Source organism: Macaca nemestrina, chromosome 7 (genome assembly GCF_043159975.1).
Source record: "Macaca nemestrina isolate mMacNem1 chromosome 7, mMacNem.hap1, whole genome shotgun sequence".
Classification (NCBI taxonomy): Eukaryota; Metazoa; Chordata; class Mammalia; order Primates; family Cercopithecidae; genus Macaca; species Macaca nemestrina.
The window spans coordinates 128,028,598-128,056,475 of record NC_092131.1 but is presented as its reverse complement, the minus strand read 5'-3'; the positions used below and the strand labels follow the sequence as shown (position 1 = coordinate 128,056,475).

Here is a 27,878-nt window from a genome sequence, read left to right as displayed (position 1 = left end):
AGGTCAAAATAACCTCAAATTAATAAGGCTTGATTGATAAATGTTTACCTTTGTATATACACAAAAGCAAACAAAAGTTAGGCCTACTTTCAGTTTCAGACAATATAATAAACTGAAATTAAATACAAATTTTGACTCTCCTTCCTAAACTGAATAGATCCTTAAAAAGCAGATACATTTTACTTGTGTATTCACTCTCTTAAATTTAGACATCAATATCACTAGAATAATGTCTTTACATAAGATCACTTTTAAATTCAGTAAGAAGTTTCGTTATGTATATAAGCCTAAAATATGTAACCATTTATAACCAATTAATTTTACTGGAGGGGTTTCCTGTCTTCCCAAAGCCAATCCTTACCAACTAAAATTAGGAATTTTGAAAAAAAAAAAAAAAACATAAAAATTTCACAAACAAGCTTACAAATGCATTATCTAAGGTGCTTAAAATTAAACTCCGTATTATGAACGACATTTTAAAAATTTGTATAAAATGATAATGTTTTGTTTAAAGAGGCATACTGAAAGCTAAGCCAATTGTTCACAGGAGGTGATTCTCCACCATTATTTTAACTTTGATGTGCAAATTTACTTTAGAGGTCCCTGGTCTATTTACTCTTTCTGACAGATTCTATTTTTCCGGATGTTCCTCAAACGAAGATTCATTCCTCATTCTTGCATCCTTGTACTACTGCAGCCTTTCTTCTGTCTTTCCCTTTCTCTTACAACTTCATTCTCTACTTCTGATCCTGTCAGATTGTACTCTCACTGCAAACAATAAATTGAATAGAATACATCAGAACAATTTTCATAAAATTCACTTTTCCAAAACTACTTTGCATAATTTTATTCAAACTTTTGTTGAACATCTCTTGTACGGTATCCAACATGGCCACTCACTGTTTTTCTACATACTTCATTTTAATAGATATTAGCACTTTATCTCCTTCCCGAATCTTTGTAAAAAACCTTTACAAACAGATCCAGCAAAGTTTCAGAGTTTACACACAAAACATCTTACTTTTAAAAAGTACCTCAGACTAATGAAAAACAATGTTCAAACTGACAGAGCATTTTTCTAATTATATTTGGTCACCTTTCAAGGTCCAATTAAATCTTTCTTTTAATTTAAATAACTATTTTTATTTAAACTTTATTTTAACGTTTAAATAAAGATAATATAATGTTGCTTTTTATTAATGTCTAAAGGTATAATCCACAAAAGAAACTGTTTCACATCAGATCTGTATTAATGAGAAAAAACAAAGGGATTCCCTCAAAACAGTCTAATTTCTCATAAGGATCTGTATCATGCGAAGTCAGACCTGTAATGAATTCCAACCTGACATTTAAGGGTTTTTATTTCCTTTTGTGGTTTTAAATCTTGGTATATTCACAGGTTAAGCTCTACTGCGTCTGGCAACACAAAAACCCATCTGTATCTCTTTCTAATTTGGATCCAGTAACCTTGTAAAACAAACCCAGGGAATGGGTCCTGATGTAGTAACATGGCCTATCCTCCCAGACCCAACCAATTTCTCATGCCTGGGTGCTCCATTATATCAGTAGTGACAGTTTAGCCAGTAGCCTGAGAGACTGAAAGCCTGTGATCTCCTTAGGAAGGGCTTTATTTCAAGGCAAACTATTTCTTCTGGTCAAATCTTATTTGGATTATCTCAAAATTTTTTGCTTGACATTTGGCACGTCATTTGTGCCACAGCTGCCGTAGATAAGATTTGTCTTCTGTTGCTCATTTCAGCTCAAAGAGGAGACACAAAATCAATTAGCAAATATACCTCTAAAAATGTACTCAGGGAGAAAAAATTGCCAAACCACTGAAGCAAACAGCCCTTGACAGAAGAGAAAAAGATCCATGAATCATCTAATGCAAATACTGGCATTATTACAAAGCACAATGTTCACAACTATCTAGTATCACCCAAGCAAAATGGTTTCTAAAATTTAGGTCGTTAAAAGTAAGATTCATTAGATTCCCTATTTTCCTCCATTGAACAGTGTTAATTATGTGATGTCATATTTTCCATATGAATATATTACGTTTTTACACACCACTCCACATTTATTAATTCAACTAACATCTATAACACTCCCACTGTGTGCTGGGTACCACATTCTATTTCTCTTATTCACAACAATAATATTCTATGAGAAAGTGATACCTGGCCCATTTGAAAGATTTGGTTCACTGAAAAAAAAAAAAAAAAGAAGAAAAAAACAAAGCCATAAAGTCTCTCCCAGAAACTCAACTGAAAATATTAACTTCCTCACCAGAATTGGCAATTGCAGACACAGTGCAGCTGGTCACTTTTCTGAGAAAGTTACATAAGCAAAAGCACAAATCTCTATGTGGGGCCTTCAAATGGCCTAGTTACCATGACAGTAGCATTAACAATCAAGTTTTCAATATACACATGAAGAAAAATAAATAATAAATAATGCTACTCTTTAAAGGATAATAGTAATAGCTAACATGTACTGAGACTCACAATATTCCAGGTTAAGCGCTAAGCTGCCATTACCTCATTTAATAAACCTCACATCATCCCTAGGGAATGGACCTTATTGCAATTCCCATTTTACAGATGATGAAACTGAAGTTTGCATTACTCAAGGTCACTCAGCTACTGAGAGCTGGAACTCAAACTTGAGTCTGTTACTGTCCAAAGCATGCACTCCTGATTATCATATTATACTGCTTTGTTTACACTCACTCAATTGCAGTCCAATGCTTTTGAATGTCTTACAAGGTTACTTTTTAGAACAAGTTCCTTCTTTAAACTACCATTTAGATGATACATATAAAAGTCAACAAATAAGGATTTTACTTGGAACCGGTCTTACAAGTTTAAATATCTGGATGAGAAACAAAATCTGAATGAAAGCCCTGAATGCCCACAGCAATGGGTCAGAAACTCACTGGAGCTTCAAGAGACCTCGAGAGTCATACAGGCCAAATTCTTCATTTTAGGAATAATAAAACAAACATCTTTTGAAAAACATCTATATTCAACCTAAACTACTACATTTCCGATTCAGAGACACTTGTGAGTTTTTTTTCCTCCAATCATTTAAATAGAAAATCTAACATTTCTAACATTTCAACATCATGCACAAACAAGGTATCCCTTTTTGAAAGTACTGTAAGAAAATACAAACCCCATGACATGAAGTTAGATCACTGCAGGGCTATTTATTACTAAATGAAAGCGTGAATATTATAATAAGACATGTTATAGAAAGCTATAAAATGGCATCCTTAACTATACGAACTCAAACTCAAAAATAGCCATTTTTCCTTGAATTAAATTTACATTCATTTGGGTCAACCAGCAGCTCAGCTTCATTTCATCGGTCATATCATGTGACTGAATTCAAGCTCATTTCAAGGGAAAGGCCGTTCTATGCTGTATTTAGAACACATATCACTGAGCAGACAGATGAGTCTTTATAGGCCTATCCAGAAACCTCGCTTTAGTTGCTAAGAAACTACAATTTTACCGTATTATAAGTCATTGGAAAAAAGCTATGCCAGCAGAGATTAAACACGTTAAGATCAAGAATCTCTCACCTATTGTGCAAAATGAAACTATGCTATTACCATAAACCGAATAGCTAAAATTAGCATTAGGCTTCTTTAAGTCATGTTGTTGACACAGTCGAAAAACTGATAAGACAAATTAAGACTAACTCTACCCTGCCTTCCACAGTGGACTCATCATACTTAGAGGAAAACAGGAAAAATACCCAATACACTTAGCATATTCAATGCTAGAGATAGAAAAAATGTTTCCTTCCTGACGCCTGCAATGATATCCAAGGCCATGAAGCATACATAAAATTTGGTACTACAAACACATATTTAACTGATGGATAATGTCAATCTTTTATTCATATATTTTCCCTCTAACATTCAGCATTTTAAACTCAGTTTCTCAAAAACCTCCACTGGCTCTATCACTGATGCTTTAAAATTTAAATTGCAGCCTCTCTAATAAGAGTAATCTTAAATTGTTCTAGCATAACAATAAACACTGAAAGATTAGCAAAAATAATTTATAGTTCATTCTCCAGTACTGACTTCTCATAAATTCCTTCACAGAAAAAATATTCTTTAACCTCTTAACGGCTGTTTCCACAAGGGCAGAAACAGGTTCACAATCCTAGACTCACTTCTGAAAGATCAATTCAGCAGCTGAATGGTAACACATGCCTTCAATCAGAATCTGTTCTGTTTAGATCCCTATGCCCATGATTCCCCACCATTTCTCCTTCTTCTCAAAGGAGCTTCAATTCAAAACCCAGTAATTCTCTCGTTTCTACTGTACCACCTCCCAGGGGCCACTTTCAGGTTCCTCGGAAATAACATCTCTTCTGTATTGAAACTTTTAAATCTCAAAAATCCACTTCCCCATCTCCCTGTTGCCAGTCACTGCCCTCAATCCCACCACTGCAGTTAGTTGCAGCTATGTGTCCCTGTCTTCCCAAAGGCCCGACCAATATCATACAGCATTTGCCACATACCAACTCCTCCCTTCCCTAATTTATCCTCCACACTGCAAACCAACATTACACCCCCGACTTCCTGCATTTTACTCCCTTCCCTTATTTTTCGTCTCCCCCACCCCCATCTCTATACCTAGGCCTCCTTACTTCTCTAATAAATATTCCCCCACCTCAGTTCCAACCCTTTCCCTCCATCCTCTGCTCATTTTCCTCTCCTTATTTAGAAACTCCTTTTTGCTCTCCCAACCACTACCCTAGAATGCCCAGCACTCCACCCTCTTTAGCAAACCCAGCCCTCTTCCCCCAGCTCATTTGGAGATACTGCTGCTTCTCTCTCCAGGTCCCCTACTGCAGTCAACCCACTCCCTTATCTTCCCACCCACCCTCCCTCTATCCCCAGATCCAAGGTTCCCTGATTCTTTACCCCCTCCTTTGGTATCTAGTACTCAGCTCACCATTAGTGTGCTTCAGGACTCTCTTCCCCCCAATTTCTCCCTTATTTTTAAGGATGTCACCAGTCCTACGGGGCCTCAGTAGAATCCTGGACGACCCCAGCTCCCAGGGGGCCTGACCGACACCACCATCCCCGTCGCCCGAAACACAAACGCCCGTCTTGTGCCACCCTCCCTAAGAGCTGTGCCCCCTCCTCATCCGCCCCCGCTACTCCAGCTCCTCACGTCGGCTTCCTCCGTGTCCCCTCGCCGACCCGGCACGACGAGCCCCACGACTTGGAGCCCCCGAGTCGGCAACACCTCGGGCTCTCCCTGGACGCCCCCGCCGCTCGGACGGGCGCCTCCTCAAACCCGCGGCCGGTACCTCCTCCTCTCCGACCCGCAGCCCCTCAGACGCCCACTCGGCACCCTTCTCCGAGCTCCAGCTTCCCCTCGGGCCAGAGCCGGGCCCTCTCCGGCCCCGGCGCCCCTCAGCCCCCGCCCGGCCCGCCCCCGGCGCCCGGCTTACCGTTCTGAGCGGCGCCTGGCCCTGGGAGGAGGGAGCCAGAAACCAGCAACAGCGAGAGGGCCAGGGCGCTGGGCAGCGACGAGCCCGACATCCTCCCTAGCAGAAGACCCAACAGCGAATGGGCCGGGGCCAGAGCCGGGGCCGGGGAAGGGAGGGGAGGGAGGGAGGGGGCGGGCGAGCGCGCGAGGGAGTGAGCGAGGGAGGAAGCCGCGGCTCGGCTCCGTCCTTCCCCGTCCTCCTCCTGCCGCCGCAGCACCCAAGCCTCGCGAGACCTTCGCTCCGGGTCGTGGGCGGCTGAGGAGCGACCGCCGCAAGGCTCGCGAGAAGAGGCGGCCCCGATGGAGACTCCCGCCCCGCGGACCCGGCGGACCCGCCCCTGCAGAGGCTGATTGGCCTAGCGCGAGGTAGGTCACGTGCCGAGGGCGCCTCTGGCCATGTGACGGGGCGAGGCGGGACTCCGCCAGCTCTGCGGGCGGTGGGGAACCGGGAAGCCCTCGTTCGGTTTACTCCTCTGTGGCCCAGGCGCACCCATAAATAAGAGGAAGCTTTGAAACACAGTACATTTCCTCCACCCATCCTGCCTTTCATTTGTTAGCGCTCTTGGCTGCAGAGTTTAATACACCGTGCCTCCTTTCCTCCTTCCTCTCATTCTTCCTCTCATTGTCCCCTGCCCTGCTGTTTCTTCCTTCTGGACTTTGAACATAGACCTCTACTGGTAACTGGCTCCAACTCCTTCTCTCATCTGCTGTTTTTTCCTTCCAGGAAAAGTGGTGCGCCCCCCGTGCCCCCTGTTACCTTGTGCCTTCCTGCTGGACATCTGCTCCCTTTGCCTGAAATGTCTTCCTTTTCCGCTTCTGCCTACTCCTCCTCCCCACCCCCATCTGGGCCTTATTTTAGCTTATAGACTCTCAGGGCCTAAAGTTCAACTAGCCTAATTGCATGTTCATAGACACAATTCTACAAGGAAGTCATCATATATGAACTTACATGAAGACTCCTGAGAAGCGTCTTAATGCGGGAAACTTTATTGAGAACGTGCTGTGTGCCAGGCGCAAAGTGAAACCCACATGAAAAGATAGTCCCCGCCCTCATGGAGTGCCTTGCCTAGGCTAGCAGAGGAGTGAGGAAGGGTCAAATGGCCCATAGGAAAGGATCTAGCAAAGCATTCTGGAGGGTGATTGGCAGTGTGGTTACTACTGTTTGCATAGAAGTTTAGGAAATGCTCTTTTTAGGGGTATTTTTTGTACTACCCTCAGCGCTTGTGGTTGGCAAAGTTCTATGGCTTAGCTCATCCCTGACTCACAGCAGACGTCCTGGGAGTGTCTGTGGCATCTCCGAGGAGCCAAGTAAACAGTCCTGGTGGCCTGACTTGATTTAAAGAGAGGGTTTGGAGGACCTAGAAGAAGGAGACCCTCGCAATCTCTGTCAAGCTAAAGTGGTCTGGAGCTTTCAACAGGAACTGAACAGCTTGTGGTTCCAGAGCAAACTTTCCAGCAAGGGCCAGGACCACTATGGCATGTTGTCGATTGAAGTGAAAACTGTATCTTTCAAAACCTGAGGTGTGTGAGTGACGAAAAGATTGGCATGTACCTTCCTCTGGACAAAGGCCATTCTGCAGACAGCCCTGTAAGGAGGGCTACAGGGCTGCCTGTGGTGGGATCAATATTTTCAGCTGATGGAAGCTTTGGTTGGATGCAACCATTCCGCCTCATTATAGCTGTAACAAATATGGCCCTTTGATCCTTACAACAAGAGATTCTTACAAAATGATCATGCTATTTTTGTGAATAGGGAAGCTGAAGCCAAGGGAGGACACGAATGGCTCCAGCTCTGAGAATGTTTGTATTAATCATTAATGCCAAACAGTCTGGTTTGCTTGTTAATAGGCTCATGGTGGAAGTGCATTTTCTTGTCGCCTTGAAGTCGGGAGTGACATGTGATGTGCTTGGGTCAGTGAAATGTGTAAAGTGACATGCATTGTTTTCAAGCAGAAGCAATGCATGTTTAGACTCTGTTCCATACTCTTTTGTCTTGGTAGTGATTACTGATCATGACAATGAAAGCGCATATCAAAAAGAACCTTATGTCAGCGTTAGTCCCTGAGTTAGCATAATAAGCTGAACCCCTCTGCTAACCCATACAGAACAGGTACCCTCTGTTGAATTAAACTGTGAGATTCAAGGGGTATTTGTTCCTGTGACATAACATAGACTGTTCCGGCTAAGGGAAAGATGAAATTCAAGTCCACAACACCTACCATCCAGGAGCTGTGTCATCTTAGGCAAGTGACCTAATCTCTCTGGACCTTATTTTCTGTCAAATGGTGCTAATGATAGCACCTGCCTTACAAGTTTATAGAAGCAATAAATTAGTAGATTTATGTGTGATGTTTAGAACAGTTTCTGGTGCATAGTAAACACTCATGTTGATGTTGATGATGATGCTGGAATTCTGACTCCAGCTTTGTATTCTTCTTATCTCATGCTTGCAAAAAGTGATCTGGGAGGAATATTTTTAAGTATGGGTGTTACCAGTCAACTCTCAAAACCTGCACTTATGAAAAGCCCTTTTGCCCAGAGAGAAATGTCTCCAAATTCCACATGATAGTAGCTGTACTTCGTCACTTTTTGTTGAGAAAATACATAATAACTAAGACCTTTTAATAATTCTGTAACTTTTTTTTTTTTTTTTTGAGATGGAGTCTTGTTCTGTGGCCCAGGCTGGAGTGCAGTGGCGGGATCTCGGCTCACTGCAACCTGCACCTCCCAGGTTCAAGAGATTCTCGTGCCTCAACCTCCCAAGTAGCTGGGATTACAGGCAGCTGCCACCATGCGCAGCTAAGTTTTGTATTTTTAGTAGAGACAGGGTTTTGCCATGTTGGCCAGGCTGGTCTCAAACTCCTGACCTCAGGTGATCCGCCTGCCTCAGCCTCCCAAAGTGCTGGGATTACAGGCATGAGCCACCATGCCTGGTCTAAGTCAGTAACTTCTGTAAAAGAATTTAGGAATTTGTATTTTGTTGTTGTTCAAGACTTACATACACTGTAAAAAAAAAAAAAAATCTCTTTACAAGTGTATGTGGCTGTGCCAGAGGTTGGCTGTGTTCTTTGCAATACCTTAGAAGAGCCCTAGGGGTCCTCAGAGCTCAAGCTGAGACACACTTTCCTGGCCTCCAGGGACTGCTTGGAGTTAGGCTCTCCGTTGCTGATCGCGCCCCCTGGTGGGAAGGCCTGTAATACAGCATTCCCAACTGAAAGGCTTCGCGTGGATTGGTTTGAACATGGTTCACTCAACCATTGGAAGGATGTTAGTCAAGAGGCTTGTACTGTTCCTAGAGTTGACCTTGAACTTCCTAATGGTTTCCTCCCTCTTGTAAAGATCTCTGCCCCTTTAAAGCTCTTGCTATTCAGATTACCACCCCACTCATCTTGATTGTTGTCATCTTGCGACCTCCCAGCCAATGTAATCTTTTCTCTGCCCCTTCTGATGCCTAGTACCATCCTTGAACTCCATCCATGGGTGAGTTCAACATCCATGTTCATGACCTATTCAGTATCATGATCTCTTAATCCTTTTACCTTCTCATGTCCAACTTTCTCCTCAACTAAACCAACACTTTCGAGCTCACACCGTCAACACTTTAATCACCCAGAAAGGGCTTCATCTTTGAAATATGAAAATATAATACCCCTCTGTCCATTCACCAACACCTAGCCTTTCATTTCCTTGTGCTAGTACCCTATTTGCTGTAATTCTTCAACCTCACTGAGACCACTAACCTGCTAATCCCACCAATGTGTCTTTATCCATTCTTCATTTCTTTCTTGGTCCAATTTAAAGCACATGATTCATCATTATAATCATTCCCTTGCCCACCTCAACTTTCAACATACTTTCCTGGAAAAACCACGACCTGACTGAGCCCTATAGTCTGAAATAAGGTACCATGCCTGTACCTGAGCAGCTGAGTGTTGCCAGAGAAAAATCATACAAACTGTCTAAATGACTGCATTTTAAATTCATGATCTCAAACTTCAAAAGGATATTCAACACTACTCAGCAATCCTACTCTTTCATATGTGATAAGCATGAATTTGCAACTACAACCATCACATGCCAGAAATGCCTCATTTTTTTTTCTTTCTATAAATCAGATTTAATCTATTCTGAGTACCTTTCTGCTGAGATGACAAGAAATTCAATGTTGGCCTTTATGAGTCTCCCTGACTACTTCCCGGGATAATATGAAATTCCTGGTGTTTTACACAGCCTGGGACATTCCTTTTTGTTTGCTTTTTAGTTCACCATGGTGACTGCTGGTAGGAACATTGACCAGATCCACGTGATTCCTTGAAGGTGAATGGCTCAGTACTTCCCACCACTTCCCCCAGCAGCCTCACCCCACACCACACTCCCTTTCAGCCTTTGTGATGGCTCTGCTTCATCTCAACTTGGGGGCCTTTGCATATTTTGTTCTCTTTGCCCCAAATACTGAACAACCCATCTTTTTTGCCTGGTCTACTTCTCATCCTTTAGATCTCAGCTTCAACTCATCTCTCCTAATACGAAATTGTAAACCACAGTGAGGTGTCATTTCACGTGCACATATTTAATTCAATAATTTTTTAATGCTGGGCACAGTGGCTCATGGCTGTAATCCCACACTTTGGGAGGCCGAGGTGGGTGGATCACTTGAGGTCAGGAGTTCAAGACCAGCCTGGCCAACATGGCAAAAGCCCGTCTCTACTAAAAATACAAAAATTAGCAGGTCATGGTAGCGCACATCTGTAATCCCAACTTACGGGAGACTTACTTGAACCCAGGAGGCGGAGGTTGCAGTGAGCCAAGATCACGCCACTGCACTCTAGCTTGGGCGACAGTACAACATTCTGTCTCAAAATAATAATAATAATTTTTTTTAAACCTGAAAATACCAAATATTGATAGGGATGTGGAGCAATAGGAACTCTCGTACATTGCTAGTATGCAGATAAAAATGGCAAAACTACTTTGAAGAACTCTGACAATATTCCATCAAGTTAAATACATATCTAATCTATGACCACCAATTCTATTCCTGAATCTCAGTGCCCAAGAGAAGTGAAATACATGTCTACAAAATGGATTGTACAAGAATGTTCATAGCAGATTTATTCATAATAGCCAAAACAAGAAACAACCCAAATACTCATCAACAGATGAATGGATGGCCGGGCGCGGTGGCTCAAGCCTGTAATCCCAGCACTTTGGGAGGCCGAGATGGGCGGATCACGAGGTCAGGAGATCGAGACCATCCTGGCTAACACGGTGAAACCCCGTCTCTACTAAGAAATACAAAAAATAGCCGGGCGAGGTGGCGGCGCCTGTAGTCCCAGCTACTTGGGAGGCTGAGGCCGGAGAATGGCGTGAACCCGGGAGGTGGAGCTTGCAGTGAGCTGAGATCCGGCCACTGCACTCCAGCCTGGGCTACAGAGCGAGACTCCGTCTCAAAAAAAAAAAAAAACAAAAAAAAACAAAAAACAGATGAATGGATAAACAAACTGTGGACTAGTCATATGATAGAATACTACTCAGCAAAAATAAATCAATCGATTACTGACACACAACAACATGGATGAATCTCAGAAGAATGATACTGAGGGAAAGTGAGACAAAAAATGTATATGTGTATATATATAGCATAGTTCTACAAGTTATAGAATAGGCAAAACTAATTTACATTGACACAAATCAGATCAGTTTCAGTGGTTTCCTGGGACAGGGAGGGGATTGACTGGAAGGGACACAGGGGATGTTCTGGGTGATAAAAATTTTCTGTATCTTGATCTGGGGAATAGTTACATTAGTGTATACATTTGTCAAAACTTATTGAAGCTACACCTCAATTTAAAAATGTAAACAAAAACATTTCCTTATCAAAGCCTTTCCTGGGCTCCACAACTCAGTTAAACCTCTTTTTTTTTTTTTTTTTTTCAGACAGAGTTTTGCTCTGTCACCCAGGCTGGAATTCAGTGGCACAATCTCAGCTCACTGCAACCTCTGCCTCTCAGGATCAAGTGATTCTCTTGCCTCAGCCTTCCGAATAGCTGGGATTACAGGTGCGCACCACCACACCTGGTTAATTTTTGTAGTTTTAGTAGAGATCGGGTTTCACCATGTTGGCCAGGCTGGTCTTAAACTCCTGACTGCAGTTGATCCGCCTGCCTCAGTCTCCAAAGTGCTGGAATTACAGGCATGAGCCACCATGCCCAGCCTGAACCTCATTCTTAAATATACTGATTGTTCCATGCCTATCTTCATGGCTCTTACCACAGCTGGGATTTTACATTTATTTGTGTGGTTATTCGACTTGCATCTGAATCCTTCTCTAGACCTCCAGGAGGAGGGAACCATGACCAACAGTATCAGTATTATTTACTACTGTATCTCTGTTGTAGGCAGAAAAAGTGAGGGTCATGATCAACTCAGTATACCACTGGAGGCTATATGAGTAAACAGCAAACTGTTCTCATGAAGGCAGGATGTTGGCAAACTGACAAACTGCCTCTGCCGCCCAGAAGGAATGCTGAGGGCAGTCACGCCCCAAGCAGTGTTTCTTGTGATTAGGTACATCTGAAGCCTGTTAGCAATAATGTGAACCTGTGATCAGTTAAGCAGCTGACCAATAGTTACCTCCTCCTCCCTGCTCTTTCTACCCAATAAATATGAAAGGCTGTAGAAGCTCAGGGCTGCCTTTGCTCAGTAGAAGCAAGGAGCCTTCTTCTTCTTCCTCAGACCCTTTCTTTAAAACAGTTTCTTTTGTTTTAAGTTTTCATTTCTGTGTTCTTCCTCCTTTGTTCAGTCCCGTGGTAACCGTAGTAACCATGGCAAATCGCAGCATATCTCCAGTACCTACTACCACGCCTGGCGTGTGGTGGGCATTTAGTGAATATCTCCTGACTGAAGAGACAAAGCATACAGCTAGACTCAGAATCTCAGACTCTTGCCTCTCAATCCAGTGCTCCTTTCACTCTATCACTATGATGTTGGAATCTAGTTCTGCCTCAAGGCCCAACTCTAATTCCACTTGTTCTGGAAAACCATCTCTGTTCACCGTTCATTCAGTCCTCATTCATTTCACAAATGTTGGGTGCATAGTCTGTGCAAGGGTATGGTGTACAATGATGACAGGGAACACAGACATTGAACAACAATGATACCATTTCTTACTTAATTATAATTTTGGTCCATGATAAGAGTAGACATATTGGATGCTAAGGGAGTATGTTACAGGGAAACCTAACTATGTCTGAGGTGGGAGGAGTGGTCAAGAAAGGCTCCTGGAGGAAGGGACAGCAAAGCTGTGTTCTGAAGGATGCTTAAGAGTTAGCCAGGCTGTCAGGCTTGGTGGCTCACATCTGTAATCCCAGCACTTTGGAAGGCCAAGGTGGGCAGATCACCTGAGGTCAGGAGTTTGAGACCAGTCTAGCCAACTTGTGAAACCGCTTCTCTACTAAAAATACAAAAATTGGCCGGGCACGGTGGCTCAAGCTTGTGATCCCAGCACTTTGGGAGGCCGAGATGGGCGGATCATGAGGTCAGGAGATCGAGACCATCCTGGCTAACACGGTGAAACCCCATCTCTACTAAAAAAATACAAAAAAACTAGCCAGGCGAGGTGGTGGGCCCCTGTAGTCTCAGCTACTCGGGAGGCTGAGGCAGGAGAATGGCGTGAACCCAGGAGGCGAAGCTTGCAGCGAGCTGAGATCCGGCCACTGCACTCCAGCCTGGGCGACAGAGCAAGACCCTGTCTCAAAAAAAAAAAAAAAAAAAAAAAAACAACAATTAGCTGAACATGGTGGCGCACACCTGTAATCCCAGCTACTTGGGAGGTTGAGGCATGAGAATCGCTTGAACCCAGGAGGTAGAGGTTGCAGTGAGCTGAGATCGCACTACTGCACTCCAGCTTAGGTGACAGAGCATGACTCCATCTCAAAAAAAAAAAAAAGAGTTAGCCAGGCTAAAAAGTAATAAACAACAACAAAAAATTATATCTAGAGGCAAAAATAAAAAATAAAAAACAAATGAACAAAAAAGGATTAGCCTGGCACAGATAAGGTAGGTCTGTTGCAGACAGGTTTAAAAGGTTGAAAGCAGGAAGGAGATTGTCAAGGTCTGCAGAGGAGCCCAGTGTGTCTAGAGCTCAGACAGCAAGGAGAAGGGGGGCAAAAGGAGGCTGAGGCTGAAGGAGGGGCATTGGGGCCATATCAGGCAATGCCTTGAGGACCATATTAAGGGTTTAAGATGTTGATCACCTATGAGGTAACCTGTAGCTTCCTTTAACAAAATCTAGTCCAGAACCTCTTTATTTGTCAATAAAAGAAATCTGTCTGTAAATACCATAATATATTAAAGCAGAATGAGTAGTTAAACTGTGCTACCTATAAGCCTGATCACATGTTACTCTCCATCATCATTTCCTTCTATTAGAAACATTTTACTTAGCTGTTCCTCCAGGCTCAGCTGTGCTGCAGAGAATTAAGGGAAGGGCCTTTTGTCTTTTGGATCAGAACGTAAATGGCCAGGAACCCTCCCCTAAGGTCATGGTGTGGTGGCTGTTGTCTCCAAGTAGAAAGTGAATGTAGCTGGCTCACACCTGTAATCCCAGCACTTTGGGAGGCCGAGGCGGGTGGATCACGAGGTCAGGAGATTGAGACCATCCTGGCTAACATGGTGAAACCCTGACTCTACTAAAAATACAAAAAAATTAGCCAGGCGTGGTGGTGCGCACCTGTAGTCCCAGCTACTCGGGAGGCTGAGGCAGGAGAATGGCGTGAACCCGGGAGGCCAAGCTTGCAGTGAGCCGAGATCACGCCACTGCACTCCAGCCTAGGCGATTGAGCAAGACTCTGTCTCAAATAAAAAAAAGAAAGAAGGAAAGAAAGTGAATGTAGCACAGAGAACAATGCAATGAGTCGTGAGGGAGGACCAGTTCTCCCTCCACACAAGGAGACTCTCTAGCAATTGCCAAGGCTGCATGTCCAGCCCTCAATGCTTCCTTCTGCCTCCAGATACCTATAAGTCTCCTCCGTATACCACTAAAAAATGTGACCAAGCCTTGCATGACAGGCTAATTTTATACCTCTCCACATCCAGTCTCCCCATCTAGAACATCAGTTCATGATAACAACGTCTTACATGCTACAGCTTTTCACCGTTTAAAAAGCATTTCCCACCATAGGAAAAATAAAGCATTCATTATCCCATTATTTCACTTGGTTATCACAACAACCAACCTTGTTCATTTCATAAACAAGATAACTAGGCTTCAGAATGGAGAATGCCTTGTTCAGGGTCCCCAGCTGGCAGGTAATAGAGCCAGAATTTGAACCCAAGTCCTTTGGACCCCGAAGGAAATATGCTGAGGGTGGCTGAGTCACTTTTCTTGGGGAAGATGATCTCTTGCAATGACCCTCCTCGGACACAATGAGTCTTGTCTGAAGATAAGGCACTCTCTTTGGGCAAGTTCTCCATTCAAGATCTGCTAAGGCTGGTATAGTGTTGTTTCACCTTCTGGCCCTGGGAGTTTGAGGTGCTCATAATTTCTTCAGGGAACATCTTGGGTACCAGCTCCACTATGATGGCCAATGCTCAAATGGGGCAGGGCAACTGAACAGCTGAGGTAGGCTCTCCCCACTGTTGGGGTTCGGGTTTTAGCGGCTAATACATGACATTCCTTTAATCCCTTCTCAAACTTGGAAACAACTGAGAGACAGACACAGGAGTCAGGCATATGGAGGTCAAAATAGTGGAGAACATGGCTTAGTCTGCTGGCCAAGTGAGCTTGTTAACACTTTGTCCCTGAATTTGGCAGACTTATTCAGAGATGCTGGCAGTGCAGGAAAACCACAAGTCTCCCATGATCACTGGAAAACTTAGGGCGGCATGGAGAAGCGGAACCACACATCTGCTCTCTGTAGGATGCAGGTCCCAGGCTTGCTCAAGTCCTTCTGCCTCAGTTGTCCACCAGAAAACGCATTCCTGAGCCCAGGAGGAGAAGCAAGTAAAAGGAGGCCACACGTGTTACAATAATGAAGTGATTCTCTACCCCGGCCACACATTAGAATCAACCAGGGAGCTTGAAAAAAACACCACTGCCAAAATAGATATACACACAAATGTCCAGGTTCCAGCTCCAGAGATTTAAATGTAATTGATCTGGGGATGGGGCCCAGCTTGCATAGCAGAGTAATGCATTTTAATGTGCCATAATGCACTGCTTCTCGAATGTTGATGCACATTAGATTACCTGGGGAACTTTTAAAAATCCCAACCCTAGACCACACCAATTAAATCAGAATCCCTGGAGGGGAGACCCAGGCATCAGTATATTTTTAAGACTCCCCAGGTGATTCCAATATGCAGCCAAAATTGAGAACAGGTGCTCAAATGTGGTTGTGTTGTTGTTGTTGTTATTGCTTCAAATTTGAGTGTTCAGCAGAATCACAAGAAAGGCTTGTTAAAAGATGGGCTTCTGGGCCCCACCCCCAGAGTTTCTGACTCAGTAGGTTTGGGTTGTGAGCCTGAGAATCTCCATTTCTAACAAGCTGCCAGGTGGTGCAGATGCTACTGGTTTGGAGACCACACTTTGACACCTGCTACTTCACAGGGTGTGCAGAGAAGCTTTCCTTCATCAGCTGACAAAGCCACGGTAAGACCAGATGGGATAACTTTCATCCCTGAAGGTCTATAGAAAAATATGCCAAAATCCATAACATTGGCCTACATGATGTTTTAAAGAGCGTTCGTAGATTTTGACTTTTCAAAAGAGCTTGCCACATCGTGGCTAGTGTCAGAATGACCAAGATGCTCTTTATTTTGGTGCTTTCCTTCTCACAGTTGGGAAACTCATTTCTGGTTTTTGCCAGGTTAATGGCTGGTTATAGTTGAAACAGTGATGCCTTTTGAGTATTGACTTTTTCTTTTGAGACGTGCTCCCATCTGCATAGCTCTAACTGGACCACTCCATTCTTACAAGTCCCTGTTTCCCTGTTTAGTTCAGGGGTGGTCACCAGACTCAAGCCAGGCCATCCAGAAGCCCTGGAAAATGTTTGGGTTAAAACTGAGGAAAGAGAGTCGGTTTCTCTCTTCTCCGTGTTATAAGCTATGAGACGTGAGACTTGGGGTGAACCATGTTTCCTCTCTACTGTGAGCTCCTCAAGGACAGAGTATTATTTACTGCCGTATTTCTCCGTGTCGGGCATAGTTAGTGGCGGACAGCAGGGCATCGAATAAACACTATAAACAGTTTTGATGAGGTATAAGTGACATGCAATGAACAGTGCATATTTAAAGTATTCAATTGGATATGTTTTGACATATTTATACACTCTAATAAACAGATTTTCAGATTGAATTAAAAAAATAAGACCCAACTATATGCTGTCTCTAAGATAGCCATTTCAAATATGCAGCCACAAATAGATTTAGAGTAAGAGACTTGAAAAGGTATCCCATGCAGACATTAATTAAAGAAAAGCCAGAATGACTGTATTAATATCAAAGTGGATTTCAGAAGAAGAAATATTATCAGGGAATAATGCTCATATTACATAATGATAATGGGGTCAATTCACCAGGAGCACATAACAATCCGAAATGGTGTGTACATGATAACAGTGCTTTATTATGCATGAAGCAAAAACTGAAAGGTGAAATAGACAAGTCCTCAATTATAACTGGATATTTTAATACCTTTCTTTCAGTGATAGAAAAAGTAGACAGAAAATCCATAAGGATATGGGAGACTGATACAACACAATCCATCAATGGAGCTAATAGCATTGTGTACCTAATAATAGTAGAATATGCATTCTTTCCAAATGCACACAGAGCATTCACTAAGATAGCCTATGTTCCAGACTATAAAATAAGTCTCAACAAATTTAAAGTTATTGCCAGGCATGGTGGGGAATGCCTGTAGTCCCAGCTATGTGGGAGGATCCCTTGAGCTTAGGAGTTTTGAGACCAGCTTAGGCAACATAGTGAGACCCCCATCTAAAAAAAAAAATTGAAAGTAGTGAAATCATGCAAACTGTGTTGTCTGACCATAAAGGAATATACTACTAAAAGTCAAAGAGAAAAAATACCTTGAAAATCCTCAAATAATTGGAAATTGAACAACACACTTGTAAAAAAAAAATAAATAAATAAATAATAATGGAAATTTGAAAGTATTTTTAATAGTCCATTACATTAAAGAGATTTGAAAATAAGAAAACATATTTAGGGCCGGGCGCAGTGGTTTATGCCTGTAATCCTAGCACTTTGGGAGGCCAAGGCAGGTGGATCACTTGAGCTCAGGAGTTTGAGGCCAGCCTGGGCAACATGGTGAAACCCCATTTCTACAAAAAATACAAAAATTAGCTGGGCATGGTGACTTGTACCTGTACTCCCAGCTACTTTAGGGAGCTGAGGCAGAAGGTTCCCTTGAGCCCAGGAGACAGAGGTTTCAGTGAATGGAGATCGCGTCTCTGCACTCCAGCCTGGGCCACAGAGTAAGACCCTGTCTCAAAAAAAAAAAAAAAAAGAAGAAGAAGAAGGAGGAGGAGGAAACATATTTAGTATACTTACACTCACATTCATCATTTTCCTTTTTTTTTTTTTTTTTTTGAGACAGAGTCTCACTCTATGGCCCAGGCTTGAGTGCAGTGGCCCAATCTCAGCTCACTACAACCTCCACCTCCCAGGTTCAAGCAATTCTCCTACCTCAGCCTCCTGAGGAGGTGGGATTACAGGCACGTGACACCATGCCCAGTCATTTTTTGTATTTTTAGTAGAGATGAAGTTTTGCCATGTTGGCCAGGCTGGTCTTAAACTCCTGACCTCAGGTGCTCCACCTGCCTTGGCCTCCCAAAGTGGTGGGATTACAGGTGTGAGCAACTGAACCTGGCCACATTGATCATTTCTATACTCTTCATTCTTACGTGTGGATGCAAATTTCCATCTGGTATCATTTTCCTTCTGCCTGATGAATTCTCTAAACTTTTGCCTGAGAAAGTCTTTATTTCCCCTTCTCTTTTGAAACATATTTTAGCTAGGCACAGAGGCTCACTCCTGTAAACCCAGCATTTTGGGAAGTCAAGGCAGGAGGCCCAGGAGATTAAGACCAGCCTGAGCAACATGGTGACATCTCATCTCTAAAAAGAAGGAAGGCAGGAAGGAGAGTGAGGTATTTTTTGTCGGGTATAGAATTCCAAGTTAACAGATTCTTTTTTCAATTCTTTAAAGATGTCATTCCATTATTTTTTGCTTGGCATAATTTCTGATGAAAATTCTACTATAATCCTTGCCTTTGTTCCATCGAACATAATACGTCTTTTTTTTTCTGGCTGCTATTCAATTATTTTCTTTATCACTGGTTTTTCAGCAATTTGATTATAATGTGCCTTGATGTTTGTTGTTTTCTTTATGTTTCTTCCATTCGGAGTTCATTGAGCTTCTTGGATCTATAGGTTTATAGCTTTCCTCAAATTTGGAAAATCTTATGCCATTATTTCTTCTCATAAGTTTCTATTCTTCTACCCTTCTGCAACTCTAGTTATACTTATTTTATTTTAGAGATGGAGTCTCGCTCTGTTGCCCAGGCTGGAGTGCAATGGCATGATCTTGGCTTACTACAACCTCCACCTCTAGGGTTCAAGTGATTCTCCTGTCTCAGCCTCCCTAGTAGCTGGGATTACAGGCACCTGCCACCAAGCCCAGAAAATTTTTGTATTTTTAGTAGAGAGAGAATTTCACCATGTTAGCCAGGCTGGTCTTGAACTCCTGACCTCAGGTGATCCACCTGCCTTGGCCTCCCAAAGTGCTGGGATTACAGGCACGAGCCACCATGCCCAGGCCATCACATGTATCTTAGATCACTTGTTATCATCCCATAGAATCACTAGGCTTGTTTTTTGTTTTTGCGTTGTTTTTGAGACAGAGTCTCACTCTTGCCCAGGCTGGAGTGCGGTAGATCACAGTTCACTGCAGCCTTAACTTTCTGGGCTCAAGTAATCCTTCCATCTCAGCCTCCCAAGTAGCTGGGACCATACACATGTGCCACCACACCCAGCTAATTTTTGTATTTTTTATAGAGATGGGGTTTTGCCATGTTGGCCAGGCTGGTCTCAAACTCCTGACCTCAGGTGATCCACCTGCCTCGGCCTCCTGAAGTGCTGGGATTGCAGGTGTGAGCCACTGTGCCCAGCCACATTTATCATGGAGGAGCGGGAGGGTGAGAGGGTAGGAGGAGGAGGAGAAGGAGGAGGAGGAGGAGGAGGAGGAGGAGGAGGAGGATCTGCCCACCTCAGCCTCCCAAAGTGCTGGGATTGCAGGCGTTCACTTTTTTCCATTCTCATTTTTCTCTGTGTTCTTCATTTTCGGTAAATGTTGCTATGTCCTCACATTCACTGACCTCTTTTTTCTAGTGTTTAATCTTCTCTCAATCCAATCTTGTATAGATTTCGTTTCTGATCATTGTGTTTTTCACTCTAGAAATTCCATTTGGGTCTTTTAGTATCTTTTCTTTGTCTCCTCATTATTTTTATGTTTTCCTTTTCATCTTAAGCATATTTGTAAGATTTAAAAATAGCTTTAAAATCCTCATCTGCTAATTCTATAATCTTTGTCATTTCTAGGTTTTTGGCTTTTTTTTTTTTAAGAGACAAAATCTCTCTCTCACTCTATCACCCAGGCTGGCATACAGTGACACAATCATAGCTCACTGCAGTATCCAATTCCTGGGCTCAAGAGATCCTACCGCTTCAGCTTCCTAAGTAGCTGGGACTACAGGCATGTTCCACCACATCCTGCTAAATTAAAAAAAAAAAAAATTTTTTTGGAGAGGTGGGGTCTCATGATGTTGTCCAAACTGGTTTTGAACTCCTGGCCTCAAGCAATAATCCTGCCTCAGCCTCCCAAAGCGCTGAGATTATAGGCATGAGTCACCATGCCCAGCCCATTTCTAATATTTTCTAAAGATGCATTTTTCTCTTCGCTATGGTTCATCTTCCTGCTGATTTGTATGCCTGGTATCCAAAAAAAAACCTTGTATCAAAAAAAAAAAACTAGCTTTTTCATTGGATGCTCTACATGGTAAATTTTACCTTGCTGATTGCTGCACTTTGTTGCTCTTCTTTAAGGAGTGTTGGGCTTTGTTTGGCATGAACTTAAACTATTGCAAATCAGTTTGATCTTTTTGAGGCTTGTTTTTCTGCACTGTTATGGTATCAGAATGGCCATTTTTCTAGGTGTATTTATGTCTTCTGTCAAGGCCTCCTGCTTCTGAGAATGCCCCCTATATTACAAAGCCTCTACTCTGGCTGGTGGGAACAAAAACTAGTTCTAGCTGTGTGTGAGCTTCAGGAATTATTTGAACAACTGTTTTCCAATGGTTTTTACCCCAGCCTCCTGGAGTTTCACCCCAGGCATGTACAGATCACTACTCAGCCAAAGGCTAGTTTAGAGGATCCTTCTGTAGATCTCTAGAGTTTCCTGGTGTGCAGCTTCCTCCTTCCCTGTACACTGCCCTACAGGTTCCAGCCGCCTCAGCCTCCCCAAATTCCAGTCTCTGTCTTCTAAACTCAACAAGGTTGGTGGTTCTGGATGGGCCACTCTCCCTGCACTGCAGCCAGAAAACTGCCTGAAGGCAGCAATTGCAGAACTCACAATACCTTCCCCTTCGCTCAGGGACTGCAGTCCTGTGCTGCCCATGTTGTTTTATGTATTTTGCCTGGTTTACTAGTTGTTTATAATGGGATTGCAATTTTTGTAGCACTTAATCCTTCACAGGAAGAAGTAGGAGTTAACTACTTTTAACTGTTTCTCTTTTAGTTCTTCTACTAGTTGATTTCATAAGGTTAAATGATATTCTGAAGCCAACATATTTTTAGTTTTTCAACTTCCTGCTATGAATGATGAAGATTTCGCCTACCCTCCACTTTCTCCATCCCTCTTCCCAGTTTGAATAGTCATGTGATGTTTTTGTTGTTGTTCTTCTTCACTTATTGTATAAATTTCAGTAGTATACTTGATAATGTATTTCTCACTCCATCATCTTTTTTTCTTTTTTTTTTCCTTGAGACGGAGTCTCACTCTGTCGCCCAGGCTGGAGTGCAGTGGCGCAATCTCGGCTCACTGCAAGCTCTGCCTCCGGGGTTCACGTCATTCTCCTGCCTCAGCCTCCCGAGTAGCTGGGACTACAGGCACCCACCACCATACTCAGCTAATTTTTTTGTATTTTTTAGTAGAGATGGGGTTTCACCGTGTTAACCAGGATGGTCTCGATTTCGTGACCTCGTGATCCGCCCGCCTCGGCCTCCCAAAGTGCTGGAATTACAGACGTGAGCCACCGCACCCGGCCATTCCATCATCTTTTGATAGAATCTTTGGATCTTCAATGACTGTGTAAGATGAGGTTATTGGCTGGGCAAGATGTCTCACACCTGTAATCCCAGCAGTTTGGGAGGCCCAGGCAGGTGGATCACCTGAGGTCAGGAGTTTGAGACCAGCCTGGCCAATGTGGTGAAACCCCGTCTCTACTAAAAATACAAAAATTAGCAGGGCGTGTTGGCGCACCCCTGTAATCCAAGCTAATCGGGAGGCTGAGGCAGGAGAATCACTTGAACTCGGGAGGTGGAGATTGCAGTAAGCCAAGGTTGCAGTGAGCCAAGATCGTGCCACTGCTCTCCAGCCTGGGTGACAAAGCAAGACTGTCACAAAAAAAAAAGGTTTTTTTAAAGAAAGCTCTTGAACCCAGGTGATGGGGGTTGCAGTGAGCCGAGATTGCGCCACTGCACTCCAGCCTGGGCGACAGAGCAAGACTCTGTCTCAAAAAAAAAAAAAAAAATGAGGTTATTAACACTCTACCCTTCCCTTCATTTCTATTTCTTGACTTCCAACTCCCTGATTCTTTAATAACCTGTACTTTTAATTCCCACATTGCTGTAGTTGCTATCATTTATATTTTGTTGCATAAACATATTTAAATCTTCTGTGTTTTGCCTAGGGATTACTTCCAAAAGTTGAAAACTAATAGAAAATAATGTATATTACTGTCATTAAGAAAATATTTACTGGCCTGGTGCAGTGGCTTACTCCTGTAATCCCAGCACTTTGGGAGGCCGAACAGGCAGATCACCTGAGGTCAGGAGTCCGAGACCAGCCTGGCCAACATGATGAAACCTCGTCTCTACTAAAACTACAAAAACTAGCTGGGCCTGCTGGTGTGTGCCTGTAATCCCAGCTACTTGGGAGGCTGAGGCAGGAGAATGGCTCAAACCTGGGAGGCGGAGGTTGCAGTGAGCCAAGACTGTGCCACTGCACTCTGGCCTGGACAACAGAGCAAAACTCCACCTCAAAAAAAAAAAAGAAAAGAAAAGAAAAGAAAAAAAGAAAAAAAATATTTACTGCAGAGTCAAGCTGTGTGATCAACTTACAGTTCCTTCTTTATGAGGTCAATGATGCAAACCTGTAATACTTGAATGAGTCGAGGTCAAATGGATTCTATTTTGCTTCATATTTGGACCATGACTTTGTTGTACACATTGTTTCCTAAAATTTCTAATTACCTTCCTCTTGTTAAGAAAACTAATGTAAGAATAAGCCACTAAGCTCTTCCAGCTTCTTACTACCATTTTTGCTGGGAATCAATTCTACTCTTCTTGAAGACATTCTTGCTGAATTCCACTGATCTGTTTTTCTTTTCTTTCTTTTTTTTTTTTTTTTGAGATGGAGTCTTGTTCTGTCTCCCAGGCTGGAGTTCAGTGGCGCGATCTTGGCTCACTGCAACCTCCACCTCCCAGGTTCATGTGATTCTCATGCCTCAGCCTCCACAGCAGCTGAGACTACAAACATGCCTGCCATCACTCCAGGCTAATTTTTGTTTCACCATGTTGGTGAGGCTGGTCTCAAACTCCTGACCTCAGGTGATCTACCTGCCTCGGCTTCCCAAAGTCCTGGGATTACTGGCGTGAGCCACTGCACCTGGCCAACTGATCTGTTTTTCTAATATAAAGTTTGGCTTCTAGATCTGTTACAGTATGGTCTTAGTGAAACTCTTTTAGCTAGGTGAACACTACAGGAAGTATTGTAATGAACACTGGTAGATTCCCCAACTCACATCCCACTCAGAGGATTAGTCTAGATTAACAATAATAATCCCATTCATTTTGCTAGTGACTCAATTCTGGCTAATGAGACATGAGAATAAATTAGCAAGGGGACTTCTAGGAAAGATTTTCGTCCCAAGAGGGAAAAAAAACAGAAAACACAGTCCTTTTTCTTCGTCTGGACATTGTCTTATCTAATGAGATATGACACCTGAAATTGTGGCAGCCATCTTGCTGTCAGCTTGAGGCTGAAGCCAACACTAAGAGGTGTCAGAACAGAGATATGGAAAGAACCTGAACTCTAGATCATATCATGGAGCTAATGACTCAACTAATTCTGGAAGCCCTGCATCCGGACTTTCTGTTTCCTTATTGCTTAAGCCAGTTTCCTGTCTCTTAGAACCAAATATTTTTTATGTGAAGAATGCTGTTGGTTGCTTGTGCAATATTTTTTCTCCTCTTCTTTATCACTAGGAGAACCTCATTTTTTCCCACAGAGAGGCATTATACAAAAGGAAAGGAGGGAAGGGAAGGGAAGGAAGGGAAGGGAAGGGAAGGGAAGGGAAGGGAAGGGAAGGGAAGGGAAGGGAAGGGAAGGGAAGGGAAGGGAAGGGAAGGGAAGGGAAGGGAAGGGAAGGGAAGGGAAGGGAAGGGAAGGGAAGGGAAGGGAAGGGAAGGGAAGGGAAGGGAAGGGAAGGGAAGGGAAGGGAAGGGAAGGGAAGGGAAGGGAAGGGAAGGGAAGGGAAGGGAAGGGAAGGGAAGGGAAGGGAAGGGAAGGGAAGGGAAGGGAAAGGAAAGGAAAGGAAAGGAAGAGAGAAAGAGAGGCTTTGCCCTTCAGATTCCTTTTTTCAGCTAGAGAGGACTGTAAGACCCATCAAATTCTAGCGAATGAGATACAAATACAAATTTCTGAGTAGGGCCTCAGGAAAACCTTTTTAATGGGAATAAGTATGGTCTTCATACTTTCTCCTTCCTTCTTACTGAGAATGGAGATTTGATGCTTGGAGTTACTGTGGCCATCTTGTGATAGGGAAGGTGAAGACCAAATGCTACAGATGGCAGAAATGGAAAAAGAAGATGTCAGGAAACTTTAGGACATCCCTGAGCTGCTAAGCCAGTCATAAAATGCCTGTAACCAGACATTCTGTGATGTGGGGAAAATATAACCTTATTTCTTTAAGCTGCCATTTATAGATAATACATCAAGAATCCAACCGCTTCCTCTTCCTTGGTTTTCACCTTCATTTTGCTTGATGATGTCCTCAAGATTCTCTCTCTTAAAAAGTACATGAGATAGATGCTTTCTTAGTCAGGGTCTGTCTGAAAATTCCTTATTTTGTTCTCATACTTGATTGATAGTTTGGATGTATTATACAGTGCTAGCTTAAAAACAATTTTCCCTCACAACTGTTAAGATATTGCTCCATTTTCTTCTGGCATTTAATGTTACTGACGAGAAGTCCACTATTAATTTGATTTTGCACCAATGCAAGTGGTTTAAAAAATTTTGTAGGGGAGCTTTTACAAAATTTTATTTTTGGTGTTCTGAAATTTCACAATGATATGTCAAGGTATGGGTCTTTTTCACTCATTATGTGCAATACTTGCTGGGCTCTTTTAATCTGAAAACTATTATGTCTTTACTACTTGAGATAAATTATGACCTTCTGTGCTCTTTTGTTCTCCTTCTGAATGTTTGACTTTCTGGATTGATTGTCTCTTATATTTTCTATCATATTTCCCATCCCTTTTGCTTTTTCCTTTATGTTCTAAGAGATCTCCTTTATCTGCCAATTCTTCTATTACATTTCTAATTTGAGCCATTACAATTAAAATTTTAAGAACAATTTCTTGGTTGGGTGTGGTGGCTCATGCCTATAATCCCAGTACTTTGGAAGGCCAAGGCAGAAGGATTGCCTGAGTCCAGGAGTTTGAGACCAGCTCATGCAACAAAGTGAGACCTTGCCTTCTTAGTAAACAACAACAACAAAATTAATAATAACAAAGAAGAGTTTCTTATTCTATGATTGTTCCTTTATCATAGCAATCTGTACTTGTTTTATGGATATATTTTAAAAGTCTCTCTGGAAATATAGTTTGTAACGGTTTTCTGTTCTCTGCATTCTTTATTCCTCTTGAGCTAGTTTTTTAAAAAATATATTTTTATCATGATCTGTTTCTTTTATTTGTATGTGCAAAGATATACATTTGCTTTTTTATATTTAAGAAAGAGAAACCATGTTGATTTTTCCGGGTACCAGTCTTGAGTTTCCTGGGTACTGCATGAAGTCTGTTTTCCCATTTAGTATCTCCCAGAAGGAAAAGGTTGACCAGGTGTAAGAATGAAGTTTGTGGTCTTTTATGTTATAAAGAAACAAAAAAATTATAAATTAAAAAAAAAAATGAAGTTTGTTCATGAAGTTTGTTCTGGTCATAAGAATGAAGTTTGTTACTATAGTGAGACTGGGCTAGGAGTTGACTTTTAGCACTGGGAGAAGGGTATTCTCTATGGTTAGTCTTATCTTGCTGAGCTCTACAAGAGTAGAGATAGCAAAGGGCGTGGTCTAAGGAGGGCATCTTGGGAAGTTGTTAGGGAAAGACTTCCATTTAATCTCTGCTCTCATAACTCTTCTTTCCTCACCAGCCAGCTCTTGGGCTCTGCCGGGTGTACCAGCCCCTCAGCTTCCTTCACTTACTCTGCACAGGGGGCCCACTTCTACTTCTCATCCATCAGCAGCTTCTCTCCACTTACTATTTTCTACAAATCTTGGAAAGTCTCTTTTTGGTGATGGTCTACTCTCATTCTCTGCTCTATTCAGATCATTTTCTTTGGCTTTTTTTTTTTTTTTTTTTTTGAGAAGTCTTGCTGTGTTGCCCAGGCTGGAGTGCAATGGCATGATCTTGGCTCACTGCAAACTCCACCTCCCGGGTTCAAGCCATTCTCCCACCTCAGCCTCCCAACTACAGGTGTGCGCCACCACACCTGGCTAATTTTTTATATTTTTAGTAGAGACGGGGTTTTACCATGTTGGCCAAGCTGGTCTTGAACTCCTGACCTCAAGTGATCCGCCCACCTTGGCCTCCCAAAGTTCTGGGATTCCAGGCGTGAGCCACCACGCCTGGCCTCATTTTCTTTTACTGGCATTCTAATCGAGTTTCAGGAGGGAGAGAAGGTAAGTGTTTGTGCTTGGTCCATCATCTTTGCTAAAATTTTATTTTTAATTTTTCATCCATCTTCATAAATGAGATTGTTACATAGCTTTTCTTTTCCTTTATGTCATGTTTCTTTGGTTTTGGGTTCAGGGTTACAGGAACTTTAAAGAATGGTTGATTCACATTCCATGTATTTCTATGCCCTGGGATAGTTTAAATTCATCCACACACTGATCCAGTAACTCACTGCATTGCAGTCACCTGGGAATATATTTTAAAGTGCATATTTCACTTGTCTTTGTATAATCACTGGAAAAATATGGAAGGATGTATATAAATCATTACATTTATACACAAACTAATACAATTTGTTTCAGCAGGAGTAAGATCAAGGAGAAAATGGGGAGACAATTTTTCTTTTACATATTGTTGGATTTTTTTTACAACCACTAAATGTAACTTCTGAAATGAAAAAAAAAAAAAAACTTTATGAAAAATATAGATTTCCCAGGCCAAATTTTGGAGACTTAAGTTTGTTGAGTCTGGGAAGCCAGGAAATCTATATATGTTTTTAAATATGTACCTAGGTAATTGTGATGTGCAATCAAGTTTAGAAACCGCTAGTATAGATATTATAGGAATTAGTTTTTTCTTGAAATTGTGAAAGTACTTACCTATAGAACCCCACGGCCCTAAGGCTTGGTGGCGGAGGGCAGGGCAGGTGGAGGGAATGTCGTTCTTTGACTCCTTTTTACAATTTGTCTTGTAAAGATCAAAATATGCCACTCCAAAACATGCCACTTTGGCATACGATTATTTTGAGCTGAAGGCATTTCAGATTCAATAGATGCAAAAAGAAGCTGTCTCAGGGCTTCCCTTATCTGATGAGAAGCAGAAACTTCTGAGAAATGAGAATTGCCATAAATCCCCTTCTCTTAGGGAAGTTTTATGGCTGCAAAGAAGACGGAGTTGGCGCCAAGATGGATCTGAACAAACAAACCTTACTCCGTTAATTTCCCTCATATATTTACTTTCCTGTGGTTTACTGCCTTTGGGAGCCTAAGATTTTTTTTTTCCTTTGTCTTGTCACTTCTCTACAAATTTATTGTTC

At 42.5% G+C, this 27,878-nt stretch overlaps 1 protein-coding gene across 4 annotated transcripts in view; it reads right to left on the bottom strand.

Annotated features, from left to right (window-relative positions):
• Positions 1-5,750, bottom strand: part of LOC105463780 (neuroplastin) — a 72,775-nt gene extending 67,025 nt beyond the window's left edge. For all 4 annotated transcript variants that reach the window (XM_011711076.3, XM_011711077.3, XM_011711078.3 and 1 more), the window contains exon 1: positions 5,485-5,750. In XM_011711076.3, the coding sequence (XP_011709378.1) occupies positions 5,485-5,575 (91 nt within the window). In that variant the 5' untranslated portion in view covers positions 5,576-5,750. The remainder of the gene's footprint in view (positions 1-5,484) is intronic.
• Between the last annotated feature and the right edge of the window lie 22,128 nt (positions 5,751-27,878).